Here is a 27,687-nt window from a genome sequence, read left to right on the forward strand (position 1 = left end):
CCTCCGGTCCCTTTTCTCAGAGTCCTCCTGACGCTTTCTGATCTCATTTATTTGCACTTGAAGATCTGCCGTTTTTTTGTCTTGTCTCTTGATCGCTCTAATGGAGTGGTCCACTTTAGTTTCCAGGGTGCCTGTTCTTTCCCCCAGCCCAGTCACTTCTCTTTTTAGTTCCCTGATCTCTGCCTGCAGTAGTGTCTTGAGATCTGTATATAATCTTGTAAAGTCACACTGTCTGACTGGCCCGAGTGCTTGGCTATCCAGGTCGTCTTCGTCCCCATCTGGCTCCGTTTCTGATCCAGCATTTGAAGCAGGCGCCATTACTGAGCCTGCACCTCCCGGCTGGGGTTTGCCGAAATATTCCGGCAATCCCTTCTTTTTGGTTGATTTCGTGCCTTTTTTGGACATCCTGGCTGTTGGGGGATATTCTTGTGACGTTTGGTTGCGTTTTTGCTGCACTTTCAGTGGTTTTGCTTGTGATTTATTTAAAGTGGGGCAGGGAGCATTTGTCTTATGCGACCATGCTCCTAACCGTCGCGCATGCGCCTCCGGTCTCCTGCTTTTTAAGTCTTAAAAGTCTATCACCTCTCATATTTGTTTTTGTAATGTGTTCAATTCCTATAATGGAAAGTCCTTCAATGCTCCTATTATGGGTTGTAAGAAAATGTCTTGAGACCCCATGGCCAACAAAACCTTTTAGAATATTCCTTCTATGTTCCGTGAAGCGTTCTTTAAACTTCTATTAGTTCGCCCAATATAATAGAGGCCACAGGGACAGGTGAGCAGATAGACAACGTAATTAGTATTACAATTTATAAATTATTTGATTTTAAATACTTCTCCTGTAACGTTTGACAAAAATTCAATACTCTTATTAACAATATGTTTACATGTCAAGCAGTTATGGCGTCCACATTTATAACAACCTCCAGGGCATGAAGGTAACCACATATTAACAGGGTTCAATTCCTTAATCAAATTATTTCCACCTTTTCTCAACACAGTAGGTGCTAAAACATTCTTCAGATTTTTTGCTCGTTTAAAAACAATCCCTGGTCTGTTCTTAAGTGTTTTACCTATAATGGGATCATTTAAAATAATCCCCCAATGTTTCATTAAAGTTTTTCTAATTTCATTGAAAGCCCCGTTAAATTTGGTAATAAATAGGCAATTGTCTCCGTCTTTTGGGTCATTCATTCCCCTCACATTCATTTCAGTGTTGTTTTCCCTTTCTTCTATAAGACTTTGTCTATTTTGCCCCCTAACCTTTGTTAGTGCAGCATCTAATTTTCTTTTTTATATCCTTTTGCTAAAAATTTCTTGTATAGTATATATGCTTGTTCCTCAAAATCGGAGTCTTTAGTACAGTTCCTACGAATTCTTAAAAATTGACCGTAGGGTATATTATTAATCCAAGCTTTAGAATGGTTACTTCTACAATCAAGATAACTGTTTGAATCAACCTTTTAAAAATATTTTTAAATTAAAATCCTGTCATCTTCACTGAATAAAACCAAATCTAAAAAATTAATTGTTGTCGAATTCTGTTCATGGGTAAAATGTAGATTGACATCATTCTTATTCAGATATTCATACATTTTTAAAAGCTCTTCTGATGTACCCTTCCATATTATTAAAAGGTCATCTATAAAGCGTTTATAAAAACAAATATTTTTAAGAAAGGGATTATTTTGCCAGATGTTATCAATCTCCCATTTACCCATGAATAAATTGGCAAAGCTTGGGGCAAATTTCGTCCCCATAGCTGTGCCAATAGTTTGATCATAAAATTTACCTTCAAATAAGAAATAATTGTTTTTTTAAATCAAATCTATACTTTTAATGATTAAAGATCTCTGTTCTGTACTCATAAATGGGTCCTGTTTTAAAAAATAATCAACTGCTTCCACTGAATGTCCCCTCACGGAAGAACAAAGTAGGGTTCTTGAGAGAGGTCTTTCCTTTGCCCCAACTAGTGGACCAGTTTTGTTTGACTTGTTCATTGATCTGCATAGGTTTACAAGAAAGCTAACATTAAAACGACACTTTTTAAAAAATGTAACTCAAAATGTTCCTATTTATGATAGTACTGTGCAGGCTAAAGAGCAGGAATATATTACATCTATGGTTGCACTTGTAGAGGGAAAGGAAGGGCCTTTAGAAGCAGGTGTTTTGTTGGATTCTTTTGTAAATTCAAATGAAACTATTCATTCGCATTTCAAACCAAGGTCACATTTTTATCCATCACAGTCCAAGGGACACAATGTTGAGGTGTTTTATGATCTTGTATTGAAAGATCTTGAGATACTTCCCCCTAAGAAAAGGTTTGAATTTAACATATAGTGAAACTAAAGCTCTTGAAGATTTGAAAAGCAATCAGGATATTGTTATTCGTCAGGCAGATAAAGGGGGAGGAATAGTGATCCTGGATAGAACCGATTATGTGTTAGAAGCTTTTAGGATCCTAGGAGATAGTGAGTCTTATTTCATTCTCAAGGCAGACCCACTTATTGAATTTCAAAAGAACCTATTGAAACTTCTAAAAGATGGTTTAGAAAAAGGTGTCTTGAATAAAGCGGAATTTAAATTTTTGAATATGGAACATCCAAGTACTCCAGTTATGTATCACCTACCAAATATACATAAGAGTCTTACAAACCCTCCAGGACGCCCAATTATTTCTGGGATTAAATCCATAACTTCAAATTTGTCGGAATTTGTTGACTCATTTCTTCAGAATCATGTGAAAAATTTGAAATCGTATACAAGGGATACTAAACACATTTTAGATTTATTAAGTAATATCAAATGGGCGGATGATCTTTTATGGGTAACGTGCGATGTGACAGCCCTATATACAAGTATTATACACGAGAAAGGAGTGGAAGCAGTTGATTATTTTTTAAAACAGGACCCATTTATGAGTACACAACATAGATCTTTTATCATTAAAAGTATAGATTTTATTTTAAAAAACAATTATTTCTTATTTGAAGGTAAATTTTATGTTCAAACTATTGGCACAGCTATGGGGACGAAATTTGCTCCAAGCTTTGCCAATTTATTCATGGGTAAATGGGAGATTGATAACATCTGGTAAAATAATCCCTTTCTTAAAAATATTTGTTTTTATAAACGCTTTATAGATGACCTTTTAATAAGGGTACATCAGAAGAGCTTTTAAAAATGTATGAATATCTGAATAAGAATGATGTCAATCTACATTTTACCCATGAACAGAATTCGACAACAATTAATTTTTTAGATTTGGTTTTATTCAGTGAAGATGACAGGATTTTAACTAAAACATATTTTAAAAAGGTTGATTCAAACAGTTATCTTGATCGTAGAAGTAACCCTTCAAAAGCTTGGATTAATAATATACCCTACGGTCAATTTTTAAGAATTCGTAGGAACTGTACTAAAGACTCCGATTTTGAGGAACAAGCATATATACTATACAAGAAATTTTTAGCAAAAGGATATAAAAAAGACAAATTAGATGCTGCGCTAACAAAGGTTAGGGGGCAAAATAGAGAAAGTCTTATAGAAGAAAGGGAAAACAACACTGAAATGAATGTGAGGGGAACGAATGACCCAAAAGACGGAGACAATTGCCTATTTATTACCAAATTTAACGGGGCTTCCAATGAAATTAGAAAAATTGTAATGAAACATTGGGGGATTATTTTAAATGATCCCATTATAGGTAAAACACTTAAGAACAGACCAGGGATTGTTTTTAAACGAGCAAAAAATCTGAAGAATGTTTTAGCACCTACTGTGTTGAGGAAAGGTGGAAATAATTTGATTACGGAATTGAACCCTGTTAATATGTGGTTACCTTCATGCCCTGGAGGTTGTTATAAATGTGGATGCCTTAACTGCTTGACATGTAAACATTTTGTTAATAAGAGTATTGAATTTTTGTCATACGTTACAGGAGAAGTATTTAAAATCAAACAATTTATAAATTGTAATACTAATTACGTTGTCTATCTGCTCACCTGTCCCTGTGGCCTCTATTACATTGGGCGAACTAAAAGAAGTTTAAAAGAACGCTTCACGGAACATAGAAGGAATATTCTAAAAGGTTTTGTTGGCCATGGGGTCTCAAGACATTTTCTTACAACCCATAATAGGAGCATTGAAGGACTTTCTATTATAGGAATTGAACACATTACAAAAACAAATATGAGAGGTGATAGACTTTAAAGACTTAGAAAGCAGGAGACCTACTGGATTTTTAAATTACAAACAATTACAGTAGGGCTGAATGAGGATCTCAACCTTTTAGCATTTCAATAGATGACCTGTGGACTTTTTAAAATTGATTGCATTGTCTATTCCTTTCCTAAATTGAATAAAGTAAATTTTAGTAATTTAATTGTTGTTTTTAATGTTTTAAGCATTTTAATTTGTTAAATTTAAAATTTTTAAATGTTAATGTTTTGTTTTACATTGTAAAGTGGTATGTATAATTTTGTGACATGAACCAGTCAATATACTATAAGTATTAGTTCATTTAACTTCCTGGATTTATTGGTTTATTTATCCGTGATTGCTGATGATTCAATTAATTTTTGTAATTAGTAAGGGTATATATTTTAATTGAACTAGTTCTGTGGTATCCATGACGAAGCCATTCATTGGTGAAACGCGTAGGAGGAGGATCCAAGGGTCTGTGCTTTCATTTGGTATAGTGTATTGTTACCACCAGAACTGTTACGTACGTCTGTGAGGGTGGCACTTGTCATCGGCTTGTTTGCCTGCATATTTGTTACCAGCACTGAAGAGGCGGATCGCACAGCCCCGATACAGCCGGGAAGGGTCATCACGTCACATCTGGAAGTGACGTCACACTCGGAAACCCGGCGAGCTGTGCAGAGTCAGATTTCATCATCGTGACCGGAGGAGTTGTTTTGGGAGAACCAACGGGCCCCCACGAGCCATCGGCGGAAGTTGGGTGAGCACACCAAGCATTGGCTCAACCCACAGGCACCCCTCAACACTATATCCCCCTACGTTTTGCGTATCCATCTGGAGTTACTTCTCTGGTCACAAGACTTTGATCTCAACCCTCTGACATTCATTCAGCAGGAACTTGCTCCGATCGCCTCTCAGTAATGCACCCTATTTCAATTGTTTTTTATCATTATCTTTTGATTTTATTTTGCTAATTGTTGCTTGTGTTTGTGATTATATCTTGACACAATTTATTATAAAGGTGTTTATCTTACCAGTACTCTTTTGGCTGCACTTCAATATTTTTTTCCTTTTAGAATGTCTAGAACTCATCCATAGTTTCCCAACTTTTGTAAGGCACAGAATTATAAAACATGTTTACATAGAGTTTACATCTGTACGGCAAAACAATAAAAAGAATGTGGGCGCAGATTAGAGAAGTTTGAGCTTAGTACATAAGCGCACAAAGGCGCAATTGAAGTTTTTCATGCGCCAAAAAGCTGTTTGCGACGCTAAGCCTATAGGCCTGATTGACCTTTGCTTCTACAGATGTAGACCTACTAACATTCCGGGAGTCTTGGGGACAATAGGAATCTGTTGCGACTCTGGGGAAAGTGCAGCTGTGTACAGACACAGAGCCAGCATTTTGAACAATGAGATGATTTTCCAGCGGCCTCAATTTGCTGCCGTCGTTGTCCCCCAGCCACGGGGGAAGTTACTTGTGCTATACCTGTATGACATTTTTTCTTCCAGTTGTAACATATGCTTAGTTATTTCAGATACGTTTAATAGCTGTTCAAATTTGCAGTCTAATACTGAAAAGCTCAGTTGCAAACATCACTAAATATACAATATATTCTATTTATTGGGGTAGTCAGGACTAGTTACGGTAGGTAAATAACATTGAAGTGGTTCCAAACAGTCTAACTATAGATTGTAATAGGATTTGTACAAATAATTTTACATCAATATTTCTCTTTCACAATGAAGTCTGTAATAATATATTTTCAAAAATATACAATAAATAAGTTTTGGGATGAAAGTATATACAGAATGCTGAGAGTCCCATTAAATAGACTCATACTTGAAGCAGGGCCGGTGCAATGGTCTCAACCCCTCCTCCTCCTCTCACCCCCTTCTTCTCTTACCCCTCCATCTCCTCTTCTCCGTCACCCTCTTCCTCTCTCACCCCCTCCTCCACCACTTCCTCTCTCACCCCCTCCAAGTCCTCTTCTTCTCACCCCCTCTTCTACCTCCACTCACCCCTCCTTCTCCACATCCTCCTCTCTCACTCCCTCCTTCTCTCGTATCCCTCCTCATCTTCCTCTCTCCCCCTTCTTCTCTTCTTCTTTCACCCCTCTTCTCACCCCCTCCTCCACCTCCTCTCCCCCTTCTTCTCATTTTCTTCTCTCACTTCTCCTCCTCTTCTTCTCACCCCCTATTCCACATCCTCTCCCCCCTTCTCCTCTCCCCCTTCTCTTCTTGCTTGTTCTCTCAACCCCTCCTTCTCATATTCCTCTTACATCCCTTCTTCTCCTCTTCCTCCTCTCTCACCCCTCTCCTTCTCTTCCTCACTGACCCCCTACTCCACCTCCCACCTATTGAGCTTCAGTGTTCTGAGATGGAGCAGGGGCAGCAGAGGAAGAATACAGCAGGTGGGAGAAGAGGACAGAAGAGGAGGACATCAGGCAGTGGCGGGACTGCAGCCAGAAGAGGGCTGAGGACTGCAAGAGCAGAGCAGGACAGCCAGGGAAGAGCGTGCTGTAGCAGTTGCAGACTACAGTCAGTGAAGGCACCCACCACCCGCTGTCTCACAAAATGTGCCACCCTAGGCCACCGCCTACAGTAAGTCACCTAGTGGTAGCACCGGCCCTGACTTGCAGTATTTAAAGTGTAGCCCTTAACAGCATGTCTATCCATAATAGAAACATTCAAATACAATAAATGAACCTGTAACGTTGCGCTCACCATGGACAAGGAGGGACCCCGGAACTGAGGTGGAAAGGATAGAACTCGCACCCACAGCTGCGGGGACACACCTGGAAGGTGGATAGTTAGGCGGCCAGATCTGATCGGAAGAGATGGCGTTAGTCCAGATACTTGCCAGATGGATGGGAGGAGTCAGGAGAGTGGTCGGTGCAGAGAGCCGTGGGTTTGGAGCCAGGAGGTAGGTAGGTATCCGTAAGCCGAGGTGGAGGATTGGAGAGATTGGAAGGTCAGGGTGCAAGCCGGGGTCGAAATCCAGAGCAGGTCAACAGACTAGCTGGTTCGGTACACAGGAGAGAACTACAAGAGAGATGAAAGCACTAAGGCAGGTCACACTAAGGCAGGTTATACTCTGCTCAGCCAAAGAAGGAATGGCTGAGCGGAGTATAAATATGGACAGAGTCCAATAGGAACAGGGGGAGGGACCGAGGAGCAGCCCCAGGGAAGGCAGAGATAGGGCAGGGAATGAGGAACAATTGATATGCTTGATGCGTGGCTTGTGAGCAGTGCACGCTCGTCAGGCGTGTGAACCGCGCGGGATAGGCACGCGCGGCCTGAACGGGGGGCTCACCCCGCAAAAGGACAGAAGACTCCCTGCGTGTGCGTGTGCGCCCCGTGGCAGACGCGGGGACCAGGAAGAAAGGGGGAGGGTCCCGCTCACGGCGGTGTGCCCTGCTCACGGCGGTGTGCCCGTGGGGCAAGGGCTGGAGAGTGCCGGGCGGCAGATGGTAAAGAGGGAACCCTCTTTGGGAGAGGTGGTCCCCGACTCCTTAATGAAGCACTTTGTAATGTAAATATGCAGTGTTCATATTTTCATTTACAAAAAACACAATGTAAACTGGAGGAAACCATAGTCTGAGAGCTCAAACTGTAATAGCCTGGAGTCTCTCACTTACTACACACAATATTCTTCATGAAACATTGCCAAGTGGTTGCGAATGAAGATAGGAAAGTGGGGGCACAATTATACCTCTTTATATAGGCTTCCATATGTTTTATTAAGAACGAAAAGAGCAGAAAATCAGGAGCAATGAACAGTAAAGGAAGGCGTTCAGAAACGTGGCCTCCCAGAATTCCTTGTGGCACTATGTGGCTCCTCTGCTAGTCATTGCACATTTTAGTTTCTTTGAACTTTAGGAAGTGGGGGAGAAAGGCAATAGTAGGGTAGGCTTGCTGGAAAGTGTGAACTTACTCAAGTACAATAGGTTCAAACTTAGCACTCCATTTGTCCAATGACAATAGAAATAGCTGTACAATTATCTTGGTTACCTATTATATGACTTAGTACTAAAACTCCAGTAAGTGGTTCTGAGGTATCAGGTGTATCGCAATACGTTTCTAGTTGCACAAATATCCTTAGAGTAAATGCACTAATCACTATTACCTTTTTAATTATCATGTTACCCAAAGCAACACCCATTAGGAAAGTTCTTTATTAGAATACCACACCAATCCTCAATGTTAATTTTGACTGCTATGTTAGTATATTAAGATCATGCTCTACTGTGATATTCTTGATTTTGGGAAAAAAAAGAATAATTTATATTTAATCCTTTTTTGTTCTTTAACTCGACTCATATACTTCATAGTAAAATTGTTTGTAAGGTATTTATTTCGGAATTTTTTACAAAGTGATCTTTTTCAGGCTCATTTAACATGGCATACGTTGTCTCTGACTGCTTTTTTAATACCATCACCGTCATTACACTTTTTTCCTTCATTCACTAACCTGATGATTACCTTATGATTGATATTTTTGATTTTTAAAAGAGAGATTCTACTTCAGTGTTTACCCAGAATGAAAATATAATGGGGAATATTTTCAGTCTCTTTGGATTTTTTTTCTTGTACAAATCGTGTGCTCCAGTTTTTTAGCCAATAAATTTTGTTAAAAAAAAAACTTGACTTAGCAAGTGTGAATTAGGTTTAAAGACGCTAAGTTCGGAGTACGACATTTCTCTTTCTAATGCTACTTTGCTTTTACTCTTCTCCATAGGTCCTTCTTGTTTAGCACGAAGAGTCAACAGTGTGTTACACTGTCTACTAACCATAAGACTTCAATGCTACACAGGAGAAATGACATCGCTTTGTATGAAAAGAGAAGTATGTATACAGTTTATACCCTATGATGTTCTAACATGAATTTGTCTGGCAGCATATGGGATAAAGTCCTCTGGCAGGGAAGTGATCCACATTAAATCAGTGCACATATTCTCTCTATCACAAACGTATTAATATATGATTAGATCTTGTTTCTGTACTCATGGATATTCACCTATGCAGATTGTTACTGCAACTGACCCTGTTCTGTGCTAATATCTCTCCTCTTCTGCCTGTAATATATTATGTACAAAAATGAAGGCTGCATTTTATGGGTAGTGTCTACCTACTGCAGTGTATCCCAGTGTGATTTAACAAGCCCTCAAAAAATAAATTGGGACCCAATTACAGTATTCAATGCACAAAGAAAGATGACCAAGATTTTAGTATTGGGACCGCACTGCCTCCCGCCTCCCACCTCACCCCGCTGGGAGAGCCGGGGACAGGGGGAACGAGCACCGGGGAAAGGGGAATGGAGCGCCGGAGACGGGGCACGGGGCACAAGCGCCGGGGACAGGGGGAACGAGCACCGGGGAAAGGGGGATGGAGCGCTGGGGATGGGGGGGCCACAAGCGCCGGGGATGGGGGGGAACGAGCACCGGGACAGGGGGGGGGAACGAGCACCGGGACAGGGGGGGAACGAGCACCGGGGACAGGGGGGGATGCAGGGGGGGAGAGTGATGTGAGGTGCAAGGGGGGGGGAGAGTGATGTGAGGTGCAGTGGGGGAAGACTGATGTGTGAAGCTGTGTAGGGGGGGGAATGGAGCTTTGACCGGCGTGTGCCCGCAGCTGTGAACGAGGGGTGGACAAAGCTGTGAGCGGCAGGGGAACGCAGCTGGGAACGAGGGGGGGGGAACGGAGCTGTGAAGGGGAACAGAGGTGAGAAGGGGGGGGGCACAGTTGTGAATAGGGGGTGGGGTGGAGCTGTGAATGCGGGGAGAGGAGCGGACAGAGGGGGAGCGGGAAAATTTAATCCCGGGCAACGCCGGGTATCTCAGCTAGTAATAATATATATTTTTTTAAAAACAGTAATTTGTATCAAATACTACAGAACTGATTTATTTAAAGAAAAAAACATTTAAGATTTCACATGTTTTGCTGCTTTAATCCTCTTCTATTAAAAATATCACTGCCATCAGTCCATTTTAGTCCATGCTGGGCTAAACTATTAATGACTGAAATTTAAAATAATAATAGCATGTTCTTGTATAGTGCTGCTAGTTTTACATATCGCTTTACAGAGACTTTTTGCAGGGTTTTGACTTACCCAAGGTCACAAGGAGCTGACACCGGGAATTGAACAGGCCTCTGTTAAATGTACTGTATGTGTTATAAAATGTATTTCAGAGCATTGAAATATGTCCTGGTTTAAATATTTCATGAAATAAGTATACATTATAAAAGTAAATTAGAATCTGGTAGTGTAAGTGTATTTTGTAAATTTTTAACCAAGGCGACAAGAGAATATTTAAATTAAAGTTCAAAGTTGCTTATTTTTTTCATGGGTAGAAGCAAAACCGTCAGGTTATATAAACTACAAAGAGTTCAAACAAACAAAAGGAACAAGTAAGCAGTGTGCTGTTCTGTGTGCAATCCTTTTGCATTTCCTGTGAAGGGAAAAATATTGCAAAACTGGTCAGGTTGTCCATGGACACAAAAGACACAGACGTCACAGGGAAATAATATGATTCTAAATATATTTTGTGTCAGATGCCCGGAGTATGGTTCTAGAAATAAATATAACACTGTATGTTTAAAACCACCGTATGCAGAGAGCCGCGAACGCCATCTAGTGGCTGTTCGCGCCAAAAAAATGGCGCGATTTTCAACATTTTTCCTCTCCACCATGAAGCTGGCGCTCCGCGGCCGGTGGAGGAGAAAAAAAAAAAAAAAAGACGATTTCTTTCCCACTAGTTTCAACAGCGCTCATAGCGCTGGTTGAAACTCTCCATATGCAGAAAGGATTGTAAATGCAGTTTTATGCCCTTTCTGCATATGGAGAAAAAAACTCTCCAATAAAGCAACATTTTATTCCCCTCTCCAATTCTAAATATCGCTGCTCTCTGCATGAGGCCCATAGTTCACGTTTGTCAAAGAGGTTTAATCATTAAACTGCAATAGTGCAGACTGGGGCACTATCGCACAGGAACGCTCATTGACGTCAATAGGAGTTTCCGTTCAACAGTGTCCCGTGAATAGTTTCACAGTGTAATGCCCCACCCCGAGAGAGAGAAGCCTAGAAGAAAGCTATATTGTTATTTGTAAGGTCTGTAAGGCTACAGTGCTGGTTATTGTGTTAAGCAAAGAAAATAATTTCAACATCATGCTGCATCTCATCCAAGTCTCTGGCCAGTATTCAAATTCTGTGAAGCTGCTTTTCCTTCTCAGGGCCTTAAACCTTTTTAAACCTTATTCAAATTACCATAACAGCATATTGAATAGGATCCTCCTCTTTCTTTCATTGCCTCTCATTCTCTTTCATTTTTCCCCCCACTCAACCTGCTTATTTTTACAAACCTGATGATGAGTTTAGTAGGTTATAAAGGAAACCACCACTGTTTTTATGTTTCTGTCACATTAATATACCAAGTACAGTATTGTGGTTTATAAGGAAGTTTTTTTTAAAGATTTTCACACCTCGGTTCTGAATTGGCAGGGTATTGCATCCAGATTATATTGCAAATCAATTTTCCAATCCGGGTTGGGCAGTGGCGGATTTACAATTTTTCCGCCTTAAGGCCCATACCTTTTTGCCACCCCTAAAACTTTCTTTTCGCCCTCTCTGCAATACATATAATACCACCCTCTCCTCAATACACCCCCTGAAGCACACACTATTTAGCACCCCCAGCTGCACAAACAAAATGTAATCCCCCCTCTTCGCAGCACACACAATATGGCACACGACCCCCCTCCCTCCCCCACACAGCACACTCACGAAATGGCACCCCCCTCCCATGCAACACACACAAAATGGCACCACCCCCACACAGCACACAAACAAAATGGCACCCCCCATGCAGCACACACACAAACATGGCACCCCCCCCATGCAGTACACACACAAACAAGCCCCCCCCCCATGCAGTACACACACAACAGGGCACACCTACTGGTGCAGCACATACACAAAATGGTAACCCCGCACTGCTCACACAAAATGGCAACCCCCTGAAGCACACACACAACATGGCACCCCCCCTGTAGAGCACACACACAATATGGCACCCCTCCTTCTGCACGCATACAACATGAAAGCACCTTGCAGCACACACACACAACATGGCACCCCCCTTGCAGCACACACAACATGGCACCTCACCAGCTGCGTACACACATAGCACCCCCCTGCAGCACACACAACAGGGTACCTCCCCTGCAGAGCAAACACACACACAAAATGGCACCCCTCTGCAGCACACACACACACACACAATGGCACCCCTACCCTAGCACACATAAAATGGCACCCTCCCACATGTACACACACCAAACGAAACCGCCCCTTACAAAACGGAATCCCCCCAAATGGAATCTGCCCCCGTCCCCCAAAACAGAATATCGGTGGCCCCCAAACAGCCACTCCCAAATTGAATCCCCCCCGAAACAGAATCTGCCCCCCCAAAATGGAATCTGCCCCCCCTCCAAAATGGAATCTGCCCCCCCCCTCTCACTCACTCACTTTAGTTGATGCCCACACTGTCCCCAGCTGCCTTCTCCTCACAGAAGTAACTGCACAGGTGTTCAGACAGAATTGTAACATTGTTTCTGCGCTGTGCAGTTGCTTGTAGTCCCCGCCCATTCAGATGTCTCCTCTTATCCAGGCTTGGGGGAGGTGGTGAGCCTGGGGACTATGATGTCAGGAAGAAGCAGGGAAAATCTGCCGTCTTCTTTGGAGGGAGGTTTGAGGGGACATATATACAACTGGAGAAAGTATTTGGTTAGGAAGTCGTCGTCGTTTGTCCTCCTCGTCCACGATGCAAATGCCATATTTCAGGCTTTGAAGGAAATCGCAATTCCTATCTCGCCTGCTTTGAGGTAGCGAGAATTTTTTTTAGCAGCAATTTAGCACTTTTTGGGGCTACAAGAATACAGAAAATTTGCAAGAAATGGGATTTTGATCATTCCGTCCAGATTTGCACTGCCAGAATGAAAACCCTCCTAAAAAAGCCTTTTTAGCATGGTTTGAACATGTGAAAAGGGCTTACAGAATAGCAACCCATGCAAATTCACTTCTAAGGCTATGCTTATAGTGACGGCGACGCGACGGCAACGTCAGGCTGCGGTTGCTGGAAAAATCAAATTGAGATGACTTCCAACGATCGCGACCAAGCCGTCGCGTCTCGCTTTCTATAAGCTCACGCGATGGTGGCAATGCATTTGTTTTGACGCGACGTCGCTATCGCCGGCACTATAAGTGTAATTTTGAAGCGATTTGTCACAATTCGGAGCAACTAGATTAGGCCCCTAAGGCTGTGCTTATAGCCTGGCGATGGCGATGCGATGTCACATCAAATACATTGACTTCGTCGCAAGCTCTTATAGTAAGCGCGACAGCGACGGAGCGATGGCGCAGCAAAAAAATTTGAAGCCGGGTCTTTTTGATTTTTTTAGAGACAGTCGCTACGTGACTCTCTAAACCAATCACAGACTACGGCCCGCCCCCTTTCGTGACATCGCTGGCGACAGTCGCGTACAATCTAATTATAACTTTCACGGGTGGCGACATCGGTTGCGTCGCCGTCGCCAGCACTATAAGCGCGGCCTAAGGATTCAAAAACCTTTTCAATGCTTTTTTTGTTTGAATATTAAAACTACCCACTGAGATGTTAGGCAAGAACTGCTTTATTTACACAAACAAGTCCAATGAATATTTTATAACATCCATATAAGCACCACACTGGCTCATGCCACAATCTAGCAAACACTGTAGCCAAGTATACTATTCATGGTCATTACAGACTTACCACCCAACTAAATCCCCCCCCTCAAACCCCCCTCCCCCCACTACAGTAAATACTGTAACAGGACACAGCCTATTTATATATCCATTTAGACTGTTGGGGATCTTCCCTAAATATTCTATGCCTTTCTCCTTTGGTAAGATTATTCGGTTCGGTTTTGACCTGAAGAGTTGAAGATCTGAATTGTAGCTGAAAACATTTAGCACAGCATAACATGCATAAACAGAGAAGTCATTTTTACTATCATAATTATGACATTGGCATACTAGTGTAGACACACATACAGTATATGGTTGGCACTGTAACCATGAAGTCAATGGGGAAGACTGAAAACAGTCTGAGACACCATTTTGGCAGCTACAGTATGGAATATAATCGTTATACCCTACCACCTGTTATTCATGAACTATGTAATCATTATACCCTACTCCCTGTTATTCATGTACTGTGTAATCATTATGTACCTTACCCCCTCTTATTCATGCTTTGGCAATACTGAAATGTTTTTCTGTCATGCCAATAAAGCTTATTTGATTTGAATAAGCCCCTAAACCACTACATGTGAATCGTGTCTTGACATGAACACACTGCACACTTAAAGGCTGATTTAATATTCCCTGAAGTTGCCATTGAATGACTAATTTCAGCTGATTCAGCTGTGATTAACAGTTTAAAGTTGCAGACCAAGCAACATCCTACACGTGTTTTTTAATAAATCAGTTCTGTACTATGAGAAAATACTTATAGCATTTACAAAAAAAGCAACTCGAAATTACATTTTTAATGTAATACAATGTTACAAGCATTTTTTGTTTCTATAGCAACCATGTACAGCGTCACATCCCCTTCCCCTTCTCTAGCAGTGCACCAATTGTATCTAGTAACTGCCTGGTCACATGATCTCCCCCACATAACTTCACATCTTTGGTCCTCTTCTGCTGCACTGACAGCCATTTAGTGAACCCCGAGCCGAATCTTTGCCAATCCGTCACAAGAGAAGGGATCGATCGGCAACTTAGCTAATTACTAATTATTGTGTGCATTGTATCAATGTACAGTACATATTAAAGTGGAAAAAACAGCAGCTTGGACTGCTGCTTTATGAGCATTTTAAATCAGCTTCTTAGCATGACTCTTACTATAATGATTTTTTAGGGAACAATTTTATTGACTGCTATGATGAGTTGAGCTATAGTAGAAGGTAGGTTAGCAGCTACTTAATGCACATGATGAGATTTTGATTGTGATTATCAATATGTCATGTTTAATATTTTGTCCTTTTTTTTAAATCTGAATTGGTTACATGGTGTGAAATACAGTAGTCTATAGTGATGCACATTTGCCATTCATGGGCATGAGAATATCAGTGAGATTGAGGAGATGCACTTTATTCATTAGGCAAAATATTGCTATTCTATGCTATGATGAACAACACATTTGTCTCTGAGTAGGACTCTTAACGATTGACCAAGAGACAGTAATGATACAGGAACAAAGTCAAGTTTCGTCACGGAACAACCTCCTAAGAAATTTAGTAGTCTCATACAGCAAAGGGATTTTAAACACAATTGTATGCTAAATCTAAAAAAACAAACAAACATGGATCTGATTTGGTCTAAGGTTTAACAGAAAGTAGAAAAAGTTTTGAAATCACATATTGAGTCTACATTGTGTTAATAAAACTTTTTTTTTCAATATACAGTCTACCTCGAAGATTGCATACAAGGAACAGGCAAGAATTATAGAGGAACAGAATCAAAAACGACTTCAGGAAAAACCTGTCAGGCTTGGTCTTCATTATTTCCACACGTACCAAAGTACGCCTTTTTTGTTTTAGAAATGTGCATCCTGAATGACAATGCATACAATATAAACATGTAATCAACTTCACACAAATTCACTTTAATAATCAAGATATTAACATCTGTGTTGCTTTCCCATCTAAAATATGGACACTACAGTACCATGCAATACAGTATTGGACACATCTTTTATTTAGTATGGAGCTTTTCTAACTGTACATTTTTGCCCATGATAAGTTTCCTCACGTCAGTGCATGTCTATGGAATATGAAAAGATCTCACTTATTGTTCTCCCATACAGTATACAATTCCATCACAGGGTGGTTTTCTTACCAAATAGGGAATCCCAATGAAGGTTTGCTTGTGGACAGAAACATTGATAAGGCATCAATAAAATAAATAAAAGCTTAGCATTATAGAGCATTTGTGATTGTACATACAGTGTGTGCCTAGTTAATTGGGTATTCTATGTTTTTCCAAGAAAATCAAAATTAAATAATGAAAATTTGTAGGAATATTTTATTATTATTTACGATAGAAATAATAAAACAAAATATTTTTCTGTGATACTAAAGACAAAAATAGGATACTACCAATATCTCCCGCTGGTGTCCTATACTGTATGCCACTATTGCCCCGTAGTCCTCCTATAAACCTGTTACAGTAATTATCAACTACTGTGAAGCAGTTAGAGAGTTCCACACACAAGGAAAACGTCATGAGAGTTTGAGAGTGAGAGCTACTGTAAAGTTAAACGTTTTACCGGTTCCTAATTACTCTAATTGGAATGAGCTTTGGGACATGAAATAAATATTGTATAGAATTGTAATTGTATATTTTGGTCCAGTAATCAATATTCTCATTGCTTTCATTTCTAGCATTACACCTGAGAAATTCCCTGCTGCTGGTCTAGAGTCAAATTACTGCAGGAATCCAGATGGCGATTCCACCGGCCCTTGGTGCTATACTACAGATCCCACTGTTAGATTTGAATACTGTAACATTCAACAATGTGAAGGTCAGACTTAAGTTTAATATATTAAATGTTTGAAATCCATCAAATCATTCTAACTAAAGGGGTTTATTTATACAAGTTACCCATTTGCAAGCTGGTGCAAAACGAGTGATAGAATATAGAATGATTTGATGCCTGTTGTGCCACAACCCTGATGAAGGTTCCTCTGGGTGACCGAAACGTTGGTTGCAGTGCCCTGTGATTCAATATAGTTTTTTGTCTGAAGACTACATGCAGTGTGCTGTCTCTTTTATTTGCTGGAACCCAATCTGGTAAATATACATTGTATGTATGTATGTATGTGTGTGTATATGTATGTATGTATGTATGTATGTATGTATGTATGTATGTATGTATGTATGTATGTATGTATGTATGTATGTGTGTATGTGTATGTATATGTATATGTATGTATCTGTATATGTGTATATGTGTATATGTGTATATGTATGTATTTATGTATGTATGTATGTGTACTGTATATGTATATGTATGTGTATATGTGTATATGTATGTATATGTGTATGTGTATATGTATGTGTATATGTGTATACATATATACAAGCCAATTAAATGTTATATATAAACTCACCCTAATTGATATTGTTTTTCACCTCAAAAATAATTCTGCATGTGAAGAGCATCTGTTCTGCTAGAGCATGAGGAAATGTAATAGATGGTGCACCAAAAACACAAAGCTGCATGTTGTTGCTAGTGATTGCTCATTAATTGAAAGCATTCCTATCAACTGTCGTGCTCTACTATGCAAATTGCCCAGAAAATAGCACTGTTAAGTAACTGGTCACCAAAAAAAAATAGTGGGTGCTGTAGATGAGGGATGCTCCCTCAGATAAATTATGAAGAAACAAGTACATTCAGATATAGCAGTCATCCCTTGGTATCCACAGCAAATCTCTATCCTGGTTCTCATCATACCTCTCTCATTGCACATGTTCCGTCTTTGTTGCTAATATGTCTTCCTCTTCTGTTGATTTGTCTCTTGGTTTACACACTATCACTTGATAATCTCAGAGCGGTATAGGACATTTAGTCACGGCCGTTTCGCTGCGACCAAATGACTGCCGGTGCTTCACCGCGACTCACCCCGCCACTGGAAGCTGCCACCGCCAGCCACTTTGCCACAGGTAAATCCCTAAACCCCCTACCCTAAACCTCTACCCTAAGCCCTTACCCTAAAACCCCCTAACCTAAAAGCTAAAACTTTTTAAATTAACCCCCTACCCTAAGTGCTAAAACCCCTTAAATCAATCCCCTACCTCAACCGCTAAAACCCCTTCAATTAACCCCCTATCCTAAACAGTAACAAAAAACTTACCATAGAAGTGGCCGGCAGCAGGGTTCCAGCGATGGATCGGCTGCTGCTGTGGGGTGCGTTACGATGAAGCGCCAGTGGCCGTTTGGTCATGGCAAAAAGTCCGAAACCAAATGTCCCATTCCGCTCAGGGGGAGCCTCCCAACCACAGGTCCCTGATCTGTGCCCAAATCATCATCGCATGCACTGCCACCAGAGCCCTGGAGGATAGGCTCAATCCTATACTAGCCCCTAGGGCTTCCGACACACATTTCACAGTAGACAGTAGTCACAGGCAAAGTGGAACAGCAAGTACTCATGGAGAGAGTCTGAACACTTGCCCCAGGATCCCACCCAAGCTGGGTGATCCTGGGATCCTCAATGAAAGCGAGTTACTCAAATCAAGCCTAAACAGTCCACACCAGCCACCACCAGTCCTGGGTAACTTCCCAGCAGTTAAATGAACAAAGTACTGTAAAGGAGCTTGTAGTCTCCAGGATACCTAGCCCATGAAATGGTAGAGTCTTTTCTACTTGGTTGGTGTGGTAGTGGCTGCTATTCACTGACTTTGGATACCCCAAAATGTCCTGGATCTCTCCCAGGAAAACAAAGGGATACATGGCTTGTAGCCTCCTGGCTACCTAGTCCTGTGTGGACGGTACGCAACCCGCCACAGCTAGCAGCTACAAATGTACCTCTGTGGGGCGTCGAAGCTTGGTTTCACAGGCAGTGCTCCTCTGAAAGAAGAATTAGAGCTCGCTCAGAAAGGCTGCTACGGCAGCTTGCTAGTGTTCGTGCCCCCACTGCTCGCTCCTGCAGCACAGCGATCTGTGCTCAAACTGCAGGAGGCAGATCACGGCGTTTGGGGGCATGGCGGGGGCGTGTAACGAGCGTGTCACGGAGCTGGTTCGCCTTTATTGGCTGAACCAGCTCGCCTCACGTGACTGTAGCCCCAAATTTCAATTTGGGGTGTGCCGGCAAAATGCCGCAGCGACTTTGCCGCCGGTGGAGTTTTCAGTTTGACAACCGCAAAACCCAAATTTGCGATGGGCGTGCACGTTAGTGCGCGCACATCGCATCGCCTTCTGTATGAGCTCAGCCTTATGCAATTATTCTAGGATCGTTCCCTGAGGGTCTTTCTCCAATGAGACTCACCCCCCATGATCCAGCTCTGGCCGACACCACTTATGGAGACTACTGTAACCAAAGGATCCTTCCCCGAAAGCTCTCCGCCAGCTCCTGGTGCTCTGCGGCATGCCTCGGCAGCTGACTGAGTCTCAGAGACCCAAACGTGAATCTGTTGAAGTCCCGATCAGCTTGGTTGACGTAGGCAGCCCGCACACATTCAAAGGCATGGAAGAAGGCAGACCAATCATGGGCATCTCTTAAAATGCTCAGCCAATCAAGACAAGGTGGTTGGAGAGAACGGGTCAATCACAGGAGTGGGCATGGCTACAACTCCAGGCAGTTGGGAAAGAGTGACATCAGAGTGGGCGGGGCATTTGAATAGGCCAATCAGATGAATGCTTACGAGCCCTTTCCTCAGCTTCGTCTATCCTGTTCAGGGCTCTATTTGGCCCGCAGCTTTGGCGCCTACATGTCTGTGCAGAGCAAAGCTCTTCTTTTGTTCTGTGTTGACTCACAGCATACGCTCTTTCCACCACAGCTTCTGCACATGGTGTACTTTGAATCCATGCAATAAAAGTTCATAAAAATGTGCTGGAAATATGAATCTCTCATTATGCCCCTGCTCGTCTCCTGCATTACTGCCTCCTTTTCACCCTGGTCACCTCTACTGCTCTCTCTTGCTTTAAAACAGCAGTCTAGGTGACACTGCTTTTTTGTGTTTTAAAAAAATAGGTTTAAAGCAGGGGTTTTGTAGAGCTCAAACGCATTGATTTCAGCTCCAGAGCTGCAGCTCAATGCTTCTTGAGATACTTAAAAAAAACAGACATACAGTACCGACACACTTTATTGCAGTGTGGTCGGTACCGCAAGCCGGGAGATTTCCCGGCTTGCTAGTGGCCGCCCCTCGGCGTGCCGCGCGTCATAGACGCGCGGTCACGCGTCTTCGGGAGCGTGCGCCCCCTGCACGCACGTCCAGGGGCTCCCCGAGGGAGCCCTGGTGTCCCGCGATCGCGGGACAGCGGCAGGGGGTTCCGGGGGACCCGGCGGACCCGGCAGCGGTAGGGAGAGTGCCCCGATCGGAGGGCGCTCTTCCGCTGCTTCGGCGCGCGCCCGTCACACTCGGGCGCGCGCCAGGCTACTGCTGCGGCCAAGAACGGGCAAATGCTCGAATAAACTTGGCCGCAGCAGTACCTGTACAAAAAAAAGCATAGTGTTACCTGAACTGCTGCTGTAAACCTTTTTTCCCTCACAGCCCCTTAATTGTGGAACTCTGTGAGGTTAACTCCCTCATTCTTCCAGGCTCAGAAGACAACACCCTAGCTTTCAGGTCTGCTAGAGCAGGTGTGCGCAAACTGGGGGTCATGAGATTTTCTAGGGGGGCACGGCAGCTACAGAGGTCCTGTGCTCTCCCCCAGGGCATTTAAAGTAAATGTCGGGGGACCACGCAAGGCCTTCTCCTACCTTCTCCTACCTCCTATCTTCTCCTAACTGGTCTTCAGCGACACGTCGCGATGGTAACACGGCGCCAAATGACGCCGTGGGATCCCGGGCCGTCACATGATCCCGCAACGTCATTTGACACCAGAGCCGAGCAGGGGGGTTGGGGGGTGAGGGGATGAGCAGTGGAGGAGAACAGGTAGTGGGGCGCAGGGAGAAAACTTTGTGCATCCCTGTGCTGGAGTGTTTCAATAAACTCCTGATTGAAAAGGGTATAAAAGGCAGGTAACAGACTCCCTACTACTGGTTTCCCAAACTACAAGGAAGCAGATACAAAACACTGCAAGAGAGCAGTGCTTCAGTTCCCTGAGGACTGCCTGAGAACAGCTGGACCTCACACCCATCACCAGAGGAAGAAGCTACAGAAGCCTGCAAGGGATCCGGGCTCCAGTTCCAAGAGAAATGCCTGGGAACAGCTGGGACTTACACCTAGCATGGAAGATAAGGATATTTTAGGTTGTTCCAGATTTATGTTGATTTTCTAGTGATTATTTGCACAGCTAAACCAATTATGTTGTAGCCTGTTTTTCCTAGTGGGGGAAATAAAGACCTTCATTTTGATGAGAAACTACTCTGTTGACTCCTCACTGACCCTATCAGGAAGGCCAGTTCACCACAAACTCCCTCACACTTAGTACTATATATGCTAAGCACTTTCTCTCTTCACCTTTAAGACAAACCTTAAAACTCACCTCTTAAATGAAGCGTTTCAATAACCTACACTCATGGCTACAGTCCCATACCCACAGCCGCTCCTACCAACCATTGTAGCCACACTGCCATCTACAGTATGGCACTTATTCCCTTACCTGATGTCTCTGTAAATCTCCCATCATACCAGCTAGATTGTAAGGTCTCCAGGGCAGGGATTCCCATTCCTATGGTCTGATGTTGTTTGTTGCACTTATTATATTATAATTCCCCGTAGTACTGTATTGTCTCTCTTGTAGAGGTATACCTACATACATTATCACTCCTGTTAACACTAAGCTTTCTGTTAACATTACAACCTTATTTAATGCATGCATTAATGCAGCACTGTCTAAACAGGTAGTAGTAACGTGTACGTTTTCTCCTTAGCACATTCCTTTTTTTCACATATTATTTTTAATGGAGTGATAATGCCTACTACATCTGTATACTGGTGATCTGTAACACCATTTCAGTATTCTCTAGAAGTCCTTCAGAATTCCAGAAAATAGCAATGCTGCTTCACACAAAATGTTGTTATCTTCAGGAAGATACAAAAATATTGTACATATACATTGAGACAGTAAAATCATCTTCCTTTGATCATTTACAAAGTGGCAGACCAAGTTTATCACATTAAAATAATACAAATATGTATCAACAATATCTACAACAATACTTTTATTTTTCTTTTGATTTTCTTTATCTTTGCAGAAGAATGTATACATTGCAATGGCGAAAATTACAATGGCAAAGTTTCAAAGACTGAATCTGACATTGAATGCCAACATTGGGATATGCAAACCCCTCATACTCATGGATACAGCCCTTCAAAGTAAGTCATAAAACACTAGGCACTTATCCCTGCAATTCTTAGGGGCTTATTCAGTAAGCTGCAAAAGAGCCAGATTGGTGCATGGAAAGCCCCATTGACTTACTGACTACCGAACAATGTGTAAACGCTTCTGTAAAAAGCCCCATCAATTGACAGCATCTCTGCTTGACCTATTTGCACTGTGTTCGGTCCATCAGACCAGCCCGTACCCCTTCCTTTTCTTGTCTTTCTGCTCTCATCTGGTCATGCTTGTCCAGTTCTTTTTATTTGCCCATCTTGTTCCTGTGATATCTGTTTTGTTAAGTTCTGGTTCCTTAGTGGGATCCTCTTCTCCGCTCTGTGGAGCACTTACAGTCCGGGCATTTTACCATTTCAGTAAATGACCCTTGAGGGTTGGAAATCGCTAGTTTGTTTTCTTTAGTGTCTGTGAGGGGGTACCCAGGCCAATAATAAAAGGTATTATGCCCGGCTGGGTGCCCCTGAGCCACATTGGAGAGTTTGAAGTGTCAGCTCTGCAACCCAGTTATGGCATGTGAACTGTATTTTAATAAAGATGTATGTGTGTGTTTTACTGTTCCAGGAGTGCCAACCAGCGGAGATTCACAGGGCATGAGTTTCAGGAATTATGTTATGGTAAAATGTTGTCAGGATGTGTTTGGGTAGAAGGGGGCCAGACTTGCTGTTTACCCCAAAACATGTACCCAGGAATCCTACCAGATTCCTGGAGACATGAAGACACAGACCACCGGACAAAGTACTCACTAGGAAGCAGTTAGCGGCTCACCACTTCAGCACAGACCAGAACAGTTAGACCGGGCAGGGTGAAATCACATTCCATTGTCCCCCGGTATATACCCAAACCCCCAGAACCCAGTGTAGGGGTTCGGAGTCTCTCCCATCGGGTATAAGGTGGCAAGAGTAAAAATGTTTCCAAGTCCAGCGCTTAAATAATAAAAGTGGCTGTTTGCTAACTTTTGTTAGGAAGCTCCTAGCGCTCTGAAACTTGCTTTGCGCATCATTCAGGTAGAAACATATAAAACAACCATAATGTAATTTTTATAAAAATTGATGAATGAAAGTCCCCCTCAATTAGTGTATTAAACATGATAGGAATAATTGAGCTTTCATTCAGACCACCGGAAACAAGGAAACACTCATTTATTGTAGCCCCCCCCCCCCCCCCACTTAGTATGCATGTAGTGACTCACTGTAAATGAGCTGAGGATGTACAGCTCTGGACTTCTAAGGCTTCTCGCTGGCTTGATGCCACAATGTCTGTAAAAGTCCAGAGTTGAAAGGGCTCAATGTCCCTAAGGTGTTAGGTGTGGAGGGGTTCCTCAAGTATCCCCATCTTAGTGTAAAGTCCGGGCAGTTTGGCAAATGGTGGCCGGCCCAGATTTACTGTCACCAGGTAGAGGGGCTGGGTTTCATATGCCAAGAAGTAAAGATGCTACGTTCTCGCATGCCCTTAGCAGAATGAGAAGCCCCCTCTGCCAGGTGTCTGAGGTATTGTCAACTTCGGGATAGGTGGGAAAAGTTATTCCCACAGAGAGATTGGCTGCCCTGGTTAGGTATAGGGTTTTGAACCTTATAAGAATTCCTGCAGCCCATCAGGAATCAGATTCATCCAAGATTCTTCCAAGATTCAGATATTTCGTAAGATACCAAGATTCCAAGTGCCATTACCGTGGTGGCAGAACGAAGGAAGCAGCTCCATTGGACTACACAGCGGTTGCGACTGGTGCAGCTGACCGAGGACAGTTCAAAGCCGTTTCACGAGTAACTCCCGCTCCTGGGAAATTGCTCCTAAAGACTTTATTTTTCAACATTTCGTTCTGGAAACAAATTATTGTAACATACGTGCTCACCCCAAACTTGGACCGGACCGCGGGGCTGAGGTGGGGATAGATATACACTGACCTTAGACCAATAATCCTGATCCAGGTTGCGAATTCCGTGGTCAAACATAGCCGGGTCAGGACAGGAGAAGGCAGGATAATCCGTGGACAAGCCGGGGTCAGGATTAGAGAAGGCTGGGTAAACGATATCCAAGCTGGGGTTCGGCAACAGGACGCTGAGCGAAGGTGCTTCAATGTAGAAAGGAATAGGGGATCCAGTGCTTCAGCACAAAACAGCACTCCCTAGCCGGATACAGCTGTGAGTAGTGGAGGCCACTGGAAGCAGGAGATTGCAGCAGGTAACAGGAACAATGACGCAGGCCTCTACAAGGATAATATGCAGCAGGTAACAGGAACACCGATGCAGGCCTCTGCAGGAGGGAAGGAGATCCAGTGCTACAGCACAAAACAGCACTCCCTAGCCGGGTACAGCTGTGAGAAGTGGAGGCCACTGGAAGCAGGAGATTGGCACTGCAGACAGGACAAGAAACACTGAGGCTTCAGTGTAGCCACGGCGGAGTCTGACCGTAACTAGGAGCAATGGCAAGAAGGCCAGGCAGGCCAAACACAGGCTGTGGCAAGAACAGTTACTAGAGAAAGTCTATGTTCAGCAACTTCCTGGTGGGCGGGGCAGGAGTTAAATAGAACAGACAGCCAATGGGAAAAGAAAAAAAGATGGTGTAAAATCAGCGCTACAATAAAAAATGAAAATTATAATAATGTGAAACCCTAAATTGGGTAAGGCTAGGCCGCCTGGTGAATACTGATTGTACAATCAGATAACTAGTGACACAAAAAACAAAGGAAAACCGGCGCCTTACAAGTCCAAATAGATGAATGTAATATGCAAATATTGCGTGGAAAGTCCCAAAAATGTCCTCTTAGATAAAGCAAATGAAGATATTGGAATGCAGCTCCCACCGTGCATACGTAGAATATGTGAAGAAAAAACAAACAATATTATAGTGCAGTATGCCAATAAAAATGTGAGCTAACAAATGAGCCCAAAACGGATGATACCAAACAAAACAGGACAGTAGAACAGACAAACAAGACAAACAATATTAAGGTGCAATATGCAAATAGAAATATAAGCTGACAACTGAGCCCAAGACGGATGATAACAAACACATTAGGACACTAAAAACAGACAAACAAGACAAACAATAGCAAGGCTAATATGAATTAAAAGCTAGTTTAATAAAACAACATAAAATGAAGGGTTCTGGAAGACTACAAGATCGCCAGGTCCAGGTTGTGTAAAATTGGGACCCTACTCACAAGATTCCAAATAATATGGGCAATGGAGGTTAATGCCAAGCTGTTAGTTCACTGCGGAGGTAGCCGATGGACCTTCCTGTGATTCCCCACGTCTCTCGGGCGAATGTTGTGTCACTGGGAGGCGGGACTTCCGGGTCCAGCGCTCCTTCTATCTCAGACCTGGATCAACTGCGTAGCTCACGTCTTCCTTCACCAAAAGACAGCTCTAAAAGAAAACTTCCCAGCACGTTTCATGCGCATGCGCACACTTCCTCAGGGGCTGGTGATGATACTGATAGTTCGTGGTATATATACACCATTGCTGTGATTCCAATTGGTTAATTCTATGATTGGAATTTAACACAGTAGTTACTACGATCATAACATCACTTTAACATGCCTTACTATACATAAACAACAATACAAACACATAAAACAATAAAAATAAACAAGATAAAATTAATGAAGCGATCCAAAGATGGACTTAATGTATACAGAATACCACTTGGTTATAAAAAGACCACTTAGTTATAAAAAGGCTCTCAATTCAAAGTCTATGTTCAGACCTCTTGGAGAAAGTGTTTTAAGTTCATATATCCAGTATGCTTCCCGCATACTGGCCTGTTCTAGTCTTTTGCCACCTCTCCATTGGCCTGAACAACCTCAATAGCTTGACATAACAACCTTTAGGGTTTTTATTATGACACATAAGAAAATGGTGAGAAACACTATGAGTGACCAATCCCTTCTTAATATTATAAATGTGCTCGTAAACTCTCCTCTGAAATGTTCTCCCAGTCCTGCCAATATACTGCAAGCCACAAGGGTATTGAAGCAAGTATATAACGAATGTAGAATGGCAATTAATAAATGTCTTAATGGGATAAGATTTAGAGGTTACATTCGATGTAAATAATTTAGCATTGCAACTATAAGAGCATGCTAAACATTTCGCACATGTAAAAAAACCCTTTTATATTCCCTACCTGTTTCTGTCTATGATGGTTTAATGGACAGCTTGGGGCAAATTAAGATTTTAAATTATTTGCCTTGGAAAATATAATACTTGGGTTTTTTGGGAGAATTTCCGCAAGAATATCATCTTTCAACAGAATTGGCCAATATTTGTTTATAATTTGTCTTATTCTAGGTGCCATCTCATTATATTGAGTAATAAATGAAACTGGATGATTACACCTATTTGTTGTATCTTTTTTCTTATATTTAAGTAATGTATCTATTTCTATGTCACTAACTTGTTTAAGAGCCTCATCTAGGAGACTCTCAGAATATTTTCTCTCGATGAATTTATTTTTTAACTCTTTGGCCTGAATTTCAAATGTCTCCTTCTCAGAACAGTTGCGTTTAAGATGCACCAATTGACCCTTTGGAATATTTCTTAGCCATTGAGGCTAAGTGGTCTTTTTATAACCAAGTGGTATTCTGTATACATTAAGTCCATCTTTGGATCGCTTCATTAATTATATCTTGTTTATTGTTTATTGTTTTTTGTGTTTGTATTGTTGTTTATGTATAGTAAGGCATGTTAAAGTGATGTTATGATCGTAGTAACTGCTGTGTTAAATTCCAATCATAGAATTAACCAATTGGAATCACAGCAACGGTGTATATATACCACGAACTATCAGTATCATCACAACCCCTGAGGAAGTGTGCGCATGCGCACGAAACGCGCTGGGAAGTTTTCTTTTAGAGCTATCTTTTGGTGAAGGAAGACGTGAGCTACGCAGTTGATCCAGGTCTGAGATAGAAGGAGCGCTGTACCCGGAAGTCCCGCCTCCCAGTGACGCAACATCTGCCCCAGAGACGTGGGGAATAACAGGAAGGTCCATCGGCTACCTCCGCAGTGAACTAACAGCTTGGCATTAACCTTCATTGCCCGTATTATTTGGAATCTTGTGAGTAGGTTCCCAATTTTACTCAACCTGGACCTGGCGATCTTGTAGTCTTCCGGAACCCTTCATTTTATGTTGTTTTATTAAACTAGCTTTTAATTCATATTAGCCTTGCTATTGTTTGTCTTGTTTATCTGTTTTTAGTGTCCTAGTTTGTTTGTTATCATCCGTCTTCAGCTTACATTTCTATTTGCATATTGCACCTTAATATTGTTTGTCTTGTTTGTTTGTTCTAGTGTCCTGTTTTGTTTGGTATCATTTGTTTTGGGCTCATTTGTTAGCTCACATTTTTATTGGCATTCTGCACTATAATATTGTTTGT

General features: G+C 42.2%; 1 protein-coding gene across 1 annotated transcript in view; it reads left to right on the forward strand.

The window, feature by feature from the left end:
* PLG (plasminogen) overlaps window positions 1-27,687 on the forward strand; it is a 164,745-nt gene that overhangs the window by 26,189 nt on the left and 110,869 nt on the right. Inside the window, exons 3-6 of the mRNA XM_075596748.1 lie at window positions 8,945-9,051; window positions 15,715-15,829; window positions 16,693-16,832; window positions 22,171-22,291. Coding sequence (XP_075452863.1) covers window positions 8,945-9,051; window positions 15,715-15,829; window positions 16,693-16,832; window positions 22,171-22,291 — 483 coding nt within the window. The remainder of the gene's footprint in view (window positions 1-8,944; window positions 9,052-15,714; window positions 15,830-16,692; window positions 16,833-22,170; window positions 22,292-27,687) is intronic.

Source organism: Ascaphus truei, chromosome 4 (genome assembly GCF_040206685.1).
Source record: "Ascaphus truei isolate aAscTru1 chromosome 4, aAscTru1.hap1, whole genome shotgun sequence".
In the NCBI taxonomy this organism is placed as follows: Eukaryota; Metazoa; Chordata; class Amphibia; order Anura; family Ascaphidae; genus Ascaphus; species Ascaphus truei.